General features: G+C 42.4%; 1 protein-coding gene across 1 annotated transcript; it reads right to left on the reverse strand.

Annotated features, from left to right (window-relative positions):
• Positions 1-6,500: 6,500 nt before the first annotated feature.
• LOC104220868 (uncharacterized) lies at positions 6,501-7,142 on the reverse strand. Its single transcript, XM_009771831.2, has 2 exons — positions 6,833-7,142; positions 6,501-6,724 (listed from the first exon to the last, which is right to left on the reverse strand). The coding sequence occupies exons 1-2, from the start codon at positions 7,140-7,142 to the stop codon at positions 6,501-6,503; spliced, it is 534 nt and encodes a 177-aa protein (XP_009770133.2).
• Positions 7,143-8,181: the final 1,039 nt, after the last annotated feature.

Genomic DNA, 8,181 nt, shown 5'->3' on the forward strand with positions numbered 1-8,181 from the left:
GGTGGGATACATATGAGTATAGTGACTACACCTTCCTAAGCATTTCACTATATTTTTCACTTTTAAGCCCATATCTTTGTCAAACCTTCATTCCACCTTTACATCAATGCGTTAAACCCCCTACTTATTTAAGAACACTTACATCAAGAGTCACCACTTAGCAAGAAGTTTTTTTTCTTTTTCAATTCAAGTGGATCTTATTATTATTTTTTTTAACACAATGCACCTTTCTCCTTATTTCATTAACTCCACTCAAAATCCTAACAAACCACCCCACACTTTAACTTTTCCATATTCGTTACAATTTAAGTGCTTCTAAGAGGTGATAGGGTTCAAAAAGATAGACAATTCACAACTTGGGTAAGGCTTGTAATGTGGTTGCCAAAGAAACAGGATTACAGGTTCAAAAGGGTTAACTAGAATATATAGAATCAGGTGGGTGAAAACATATATAGATAGGTTCAATAAGGAAACGCCTATATCACTTTATACAACAATTAAGACTACCATTTTGCTTCGTACACACATAGGGCAAGTTCTAGGCATTGAGTGTTAGCATATAATACACAAAGCCTCACTCACACATGGCACATGGCTCAATTCAGTTTGGACAATCAGACACTGAGCAAGGTGCTTAAGCAATCCCTTAAGCAAGGTGCTTAAGCCAACTCAAGAACACACAATTTAAGGCTTTATTGCTAGAGTCCGGTAATGAGCCTAAGTGTTACACTAAAGTAATCTCTATTCAAGGTACCATGGAGTTAAGGGATCCTATTTCTTTTCTTTCCTTGCCCAAAAATTCCAAAACTAAAAAAAAAACTAACTACACCTGGTTCAATTGGAAACCCTTGGAAAAGAATCGTGGTTTAAAGAAAAACCAAGGGAGAGTTGATACACTACCTAACAGAAGAAAATCTTTTGTATTTTTTGTTCGACATAAGTCCCTCAAGAGACCCATCGAGAGGTGTTCGTCTTCGGGCCAAGTCGAAGTTAACTAACAGCAACCAAAAATACCAAACAAAGCCATACAATTGTAAAAAAACAACAACCATCCCCCACCCCACACTTAAAGATTTGGCATGTACCCATGTCAAAGAATTTAAAGTAGAGTAAGGTAAGGGGACTTCCCTGGTGCTCAATCCTGAATTGAGACAGTGCCAGGATCGAGGTGACACGCTCGTCCTAGCGCCTGGAGCCAGCCCATGATCGTTTTCTCTGACCTAGTTTGAGTAGCCAAAGTCTTAACTCTAGCACTCAGGTCATTGACCAAAGTGTGTAGGCCAGCCATATCCTGTTCCAAGGCAGTCATTCGGGTACTCCAGCGAGCCTGTGATGGGCCCACCTCATCATTAATCTGTCCCGGTGGGACGGCAGCATGCATAGCTCCCTCATCATCATCATCCGCCACAGCTTGCTCTTTCCCAACTGTGATTTTCTAGCCTTGAATGGGGCTTTTAATGGAAACTTCCCATCTACTATGGGATTTTCAAGAACTCGTGAAGCACGACACAACTTGGTGACCAGGGAAGGGAAGTAGAACCCTTTGAGTACTTCCGGGGATCGAATGAACATTTCATCCTGAATGAGTTGGGCCACATCAAAATTGTGGTGGGTTACAAAATATAAATTGTCACTGCTCTTGGCCCATTAATATCTGTAGTGTTGCTGGATGGAAGCAAATGGTTGTTGATGATTGTTAGCTAGAACTTAGCTTCCCAAGTGAGAGATTGGGAGTTTAGGGTAATTCTAAGCTTTATCCATATTGGATCTCGGCTAGCCACACAAATTGTTTCAACAATTGGTTGCCACCAGACATGTGGGCATTGATAATCTTGGTAATAATCCATCTCTCCAGTGAAGATCGGCAACCTGTACACTCGGTGGATAGCCTCAAGAGACGCATCCACCGGGGTATTTGGTACCGTGAAAACCCTATCAACATGGTTCGGGAAGTTCGCATAAAATTCCCTTACCATAAGTACATTGCCCTCTTCTGGTTCATTAAAGAAGATGTCCAGCTAACACCTCCTTAATTCTTCATAGATACTTGGGCATTCAACTCGCAAGGCTTGCCTATCAATGTGTACTCCAGGCAGCAGCTTCTTGGATGTCTTTGCATTAAACCTATCTTGAGCCTCTTTGGAGACAAACCGAGTGGGGTCAAACTGGCTTGAACTAGCCTGAGTTCTAGCTCTGGATGAACATCCCAGCCCACTAGCGAAGGAACCTATGGCATGTCTTTTCCTTGATTGATGCATTGTACCTGACAAAACAAGGGCTACTATTAGTGAGGGTTTGAGTTGTGTGAACCCTGGGTGGTTACTCAGACTTCACCACCACCATAGTCACATTAGCCACTATAGCTCAATTGGGGCAATTTCACAAGCACCCGGTGTGCATGGGACTGTGTTTTAATCTCTTATCCAATGGAAGTACAAACTCTACCCCTAAATCAACCACAATCACTTCAAAACTCCACCCTACCACAATGACTTTCACACAACAACACCATGCCCTTCTCTACTACATTCTATACATTACCAACTAAAAGGAAGAAAAGAAAATCAAAAATTTAACTATAGATACTACAACAACTCAAATATTAAAATTGCAAAAGAGAAGGAGAGAAAAAGAGAGAAGGAAATCATGACATACCTGGTTCTTGTAGAGTTGGAGTGTAATGGAGGTTAAGGAGGAGGGAGTCGAAAGTGTGTGTGTGTGTATGTGGGAGATAAATGGGTTTGTGAGAGATGGGAAGAAGAAGAAGAAGGGGCGTGGGGTTAGGGATTTAGAGTAAGAAGAGGAGTGGGGGAAGTGGGGGGTGGGGGGGGGGCGTTTAGGTTTTATTTTTAGTGGGTTTAGAAGAGAAAAAGAAAAGAAAAGAAAAAAAAAATCTAATTACAACTTACCTGGGAAGCAAAATGGTTGTGATTCACCGCGCCCGATCCGCGTCCCGACCATGGTCGCGGTGAAAAATAAAAACAAAAAAGAATCTCGAAAACTACCGCACCCGTGCCGTGGTCCCAACACAGTCGCGGTGGCCCAGAAACAGAATATGTCGAAAATTCCGCGCCCGAGCCGCGGTTCCACCGCGGTCGCTATCACAGGCTTTTTTCTCTCTCATTTTTTAACCTTTCCGGAGTTGGTTCTTGACCCCGACTTTTCCCAATATGCACCAATCTCGCCCTATACATTAATAAAAGGGTTAGTTTCATACACATCAAGTACACCATAAAAAAAATAGAGAAACAAAAGAAAACATGGGTTGCCTCCTACGCAGTGCCTGATTTAACGTCGCGACGCGACACAAGCTATGATCATCACTCCTTATTCGCATACTGGGGCTCTTCCAATGTTATTACCACTTTATCCCCTTTTTCTTCGACCATGCCAAGGTAGTGTTTCAGCCTTTGCCCATTCACTATGAACTTATTTGTCCCATTTCTGATTCAATCTCTACAGCTCCACTTAAGAACATTTGCACCACTCTGAAGGGCCCTGACCATCGGGACTTCAACTTACCTGGAAACAATCTCAATCTCGAGTTGTATAACAACACTAGATATCCGGGTTTGAAGTTTCGGTTCAAGATGTGCTTATCATGCATGAGTTTCATCCTTTCTTTGTATAGTCTAGCACTCTCAAATGCCTAGAACCTGAATTCCTTGAGCTCATGAAGCCTAGTGTTTCTACTGGTGACTGCTGTCTCCATATCCAAATTCAACTGCTGCAATGCCCATAGTGCTTTGTATTCAAGCTCAACCGGAAGGTGGCATGCCTTTCCAAATACCAATTTGTATGGTGACATACAAATTGGAGTTTTGAAGGTTGTGCGGTATGCCCACAATGCATCATCCAGCTTCTTTGCCCAATCAGTTCTTGTTGCATTCACTATTTTTGAGAGGACACTTTTGATTTTCCTATTGGACACTTCCACCTGCCCGCTTATTTGTGGGTGGTATAATGAGTCTACCTTGTGGTGAACTCCATACTTCTCCAACAGGCGTGCAAATGCTCTATTGCAAAAATGAGAGCCACCATCACTAATTATGGCTCGGGGGTTGACAAAACGTATGAAGATATTTTTCTTTAGGAAACTGGTCACCCCTTTCGCATCATTGGTTGGGAGAGCAACTGCTTCAACCCATTTAGAGACATAGTCAACGACAACCAGTATATACTTGTTAACATATGAGCTGACGAAAGGCCCGATGAAGTCGATCCCCTACATGTCAAACACTTCCACCTCTTGGATTGTGGTCATTGGCATCTTATGACGACAGGATATGTTGCCCATCCTTTGACATTCATCATAACTTTTGACCCAAGCATGGGCATCCTTGATCAATATAGGCCAATATAGGCCTAATTCCAGTACCATTGCTTCTGTCCGAATTCCTCCAAAGTGTCCACCATATAGCGAAGCATGGCAAGCCTACAAAACAGAAGTTGATCTTGCTCGGGGATACACTGCCGGATCATGTTATCAACACATATTTTGAACAATAGAGGTTCATCCCAATAATACGCCCGACAATCACGGTAAAAGTTTTTCTTTTGAATTGAGGAGAGATCATGAGGTATAATATCACATGCTAAGTAATTAGCAATATCAGCATACCATGGTGCCTCCCCCATTGTCACAACAAGTAATTGCTCCTCCGGGAATGTCTCAATGATATCTTCAACCTCTGTTCTCTTTTCTGCCCCTTCCAACCTCGAGAGGTGGTCTGCCACTTGGTTGTCTGTCCCCTTTCGGTCAGGAATCTCCAGGTCAAATTCTTGTAGCAATAGAACCCAACGAATCAAGCTGGGCTTTGGCTCCTTCTTTGCTATCAAGTACCTAATGGCTGCATGGTTAGTATAAACAATAACTTTTGAGCCAATCAGGTATTACCTGAATTTATCGAAGGAAAATACTACAACGAACATTTCCTTTTCTGTGACCATGTAGTTCAGCTGTGCACCACTAAGCGTCCTACTTGTATAGTAAATTGGGTGCATAATTTTCTCCTTGCGCTGCCCTAAAACAGCACCTATAGCATAATCACTGGTGTCTCACATCAACTCGAATGGTTGCTCCTAGTTGGGTGCAACAATGATGGGTGCGGTCACAAATATCTTCTTCAGCTCCTCAAATGCTAGCCTGCAATAATCAAAAAACATAAAGTGCTAGTCTTTTTCAAGTAGCTTACATAAGGGGTTAGCAATTTTTGAAAAATCCTTGATGAACCGCCTGTGAATCTGGCGCGCCCAACAAAATTTCTCACTTCTTTCACTAAAGTAGGTGCTGGGAGCTTCTCAATCACATCAAATTTTGCATGGTCTACTTCAATCCACTTTTTGGACACTCTACGCCCCAACACTATGCCTTCTTGTACCATAAAATGACACTTCTCACAGTTCAACACCAAATTTGTCTCTACACATCGTTTGAGCACTCTTTTAAGATTGTGAAGACAATCTTTGAATGAATCCCCTACTATAGATAAATCATTCATAAACACCTCCATAATGTCTTCGACCATGTCGGTAAAAATGGCTAACATACACCGCTGAAATGTGGCCGGTGCATTGCAAAGTCCAAAGGGCATTCTCCGAAAGGCAAAAATGCCATACAGACATGCGAAGGACATTTTCTCTCTATCTTCCGGGGCTATTGAAATCTAATTGTACCCTGAGTATCCATCCAAGAAACAAAAATGGGATCCCTCAGCTAACCTGTCCAACATCTGGTCAATGGAGGGCTAGGGGAAATGGTCCTTTTAGTTGACTGCGTTTAATTTCCTGTAATCCATGCAAATCCGCCACCCTGTGACTGTAAGAGTTGAGATCAACTCATTTTTCTCATTTTGTACAACTATTATTCCACCCTTTTTCGATACACACTGGACAGGGCCTACCCAATTGCTGTAGAGATAGGAAAGATGATGCCCACGTCTAGCCACTTTATTACCTCCTTTTTAACTACCTCTTTCATATTTGGGTTCAACCTTCATTGATGTTCCCTGGAAGGTTTGTGCCCTTCTTCTATATGAATCTTGTGCATGCAGAAGGCTGGCTAATACCCTTTATGTCTGCCATGGTCCAACCAATGACATTTTTGCATTCCTGCAACACCTGCAGTAATTGTTCTACCTATACAACTAGCAAACTAGATGATATAATAACAAGCAACGTAGAATTGGGACCCAAGAAAGCATACCTGAGGTGGGCTGGAAGCGGTTTCAGCACCAGCTATGGTGGTTCCTCTATTGATGGTTTTGTAGGTGGTGTAGCTCTCTTTTCTAAATAATGGGGCTCGAACTGAAGCTCCCTCTTCCAGAATCCTTTGCCTTCGAGTGCCATGAACCACTCTGCCAACTCTTCACCATCCATCTCTTCTAAATTTGTCAAGCAAGCTACCAATGGATCTTTGGCATTCAGGGTCTTATCTTCTTCAAATGGGATCACATCCACAGCTTCCACTAGTGAGCAATTTGCATATTCACTAGGTCTCCTCATGGATTGTTGACGTTGAATATTACTTCTTCATCATTCAACCTCATTTTTAGTTCCCCAATTTCACAACCAATCAATGCTCTTCTAGTGGCTAAGAATGGCCTCCCTAGAATGATGGGTATCTCATCATCTACCTGGAAGTCCAGAATAACAAAGTCTGTAGGGAATACAAACTTTTCCACTTGTATCAGCACATCATCAAGAATCCACGTCGATCTTTTAACTGTGCGGTCAACCAGTTACAACTAAATTGAAGTCGGTCTAGCTCTACCAATGCCCAGTTTTGTATATATTGCAAAAGGCATCAAGTTGATGCATGATCCTAACTCACACAATGCTTTTGCAAAAGCGTAACTCCAAATAGTGCACGGAATAGTGAAGCTACCTAGATCATACATCTTTTGAGCCATGGGTCTTGTCACTACCGCGCTGCATGTCTGTGTCAGAGTTATTGTGGATAGGTCCTGAAAGTCAAATTTCCGTGATATCAGGTTCTTCATCATCTTTGCATAGCCTGGCATTTCCCTCAAAGCATCCATCAGAGGAATATTCAATTGATTCTGATAAAGCATCTCCATGAATTTCATATATTGATCTTCTTTCTTTTGTTTTGCCAGTCTTTGAGGGAATGGTGTAGGCATCACTCTTTCTCCACTGCTTTCTGGCCGTTCTTTGTTGGAATTTTGTGGCACAAGAGGTACCACCTGTTCTGCAACTTATTCACTTTCTTTAGCTTTACCCTTATCAACCTGAGCCTGTTCAACCACCACTTCACTGAGTTCTGTTGATTCATCTATCTCTAATAGAACTGGAGTGGCTAGTGTAGTCTCCCTTCTGGATTGAGCAACTTCTTGCTCCTTGTCTAAATCTCTCCCATTCCGGAGACTTACTGCTATTAGTTGATTTGGGTTTTGCTCCTTGGGGTTAATGTTCGTGACGGCTTGCAATGTTCCCTAGGGGTGGTTATTTAAGGCCATGGACAGTTGCCCCAGTTGAGTTTCAATACCCTTAATTGCTGAGTCATGCACTGCCAACTTTTCCTACATCTTACCATTTATTCCAATGAGTTGTCGCAGCATACCCCTGATTTCTACCATGTTGCTGTCCTGTTGCTGATGAGGTGGCTGATATGTCAATTGTTGCTGGTATTGTTGTTGATAGCTCTGTTGTCTCTGATATAGCACCATTTGGACTTGGGGCTGCATACCTCCAGGTTGTGGCATGTTCGGTCTGTACTGCTAGTTGGGTGTTGGTCCCCATTGTTGTCCTCCTTACCTATGACCCCCAAAATTATTGACATAATTCATATCCTCTATTAACCCTCGGTTGTCACCTTCTCCACTCCATGAACACACATAAGACTGATTAATGCAATGTGTACATAGTCCTCCATTTGTTGTGTCAACGATATGCACTTACTTTGTACCCATCTCATCAATTTTCTTTGTCAGTATACTTATCTGAGTCATGAGTGTGGCTATGTTCTCTACATATGAATTATTTGGGTCAAGCGGAACTGAATGCACTATTGGTGTCAGGGTCGTACTTCTCGTCATCCACCCCGAATTCTGGGCCATCTTGTCAAAAAGGATTTTACACTCCGTGAATGTCTTACTCAGGAATGCATCCGCAGCTGAAGCATCTATATTGGCTTTTAAATTGTCTACTAACCCCATGTAG

This window comes from Nicotiana sylvestris, chromosome 6, assembly GCF_000393655.2.
Source record: "Nicotiana sylvestris chromosome 6, ASM39365v2, whole genome shotgun sequence".
NCBI lineage: Eukaryota > Viridiplantae > Streptophyta > Magnoliopsida > Solanales > Solanaceae > Nicotiana > Nicotiana sylvestris.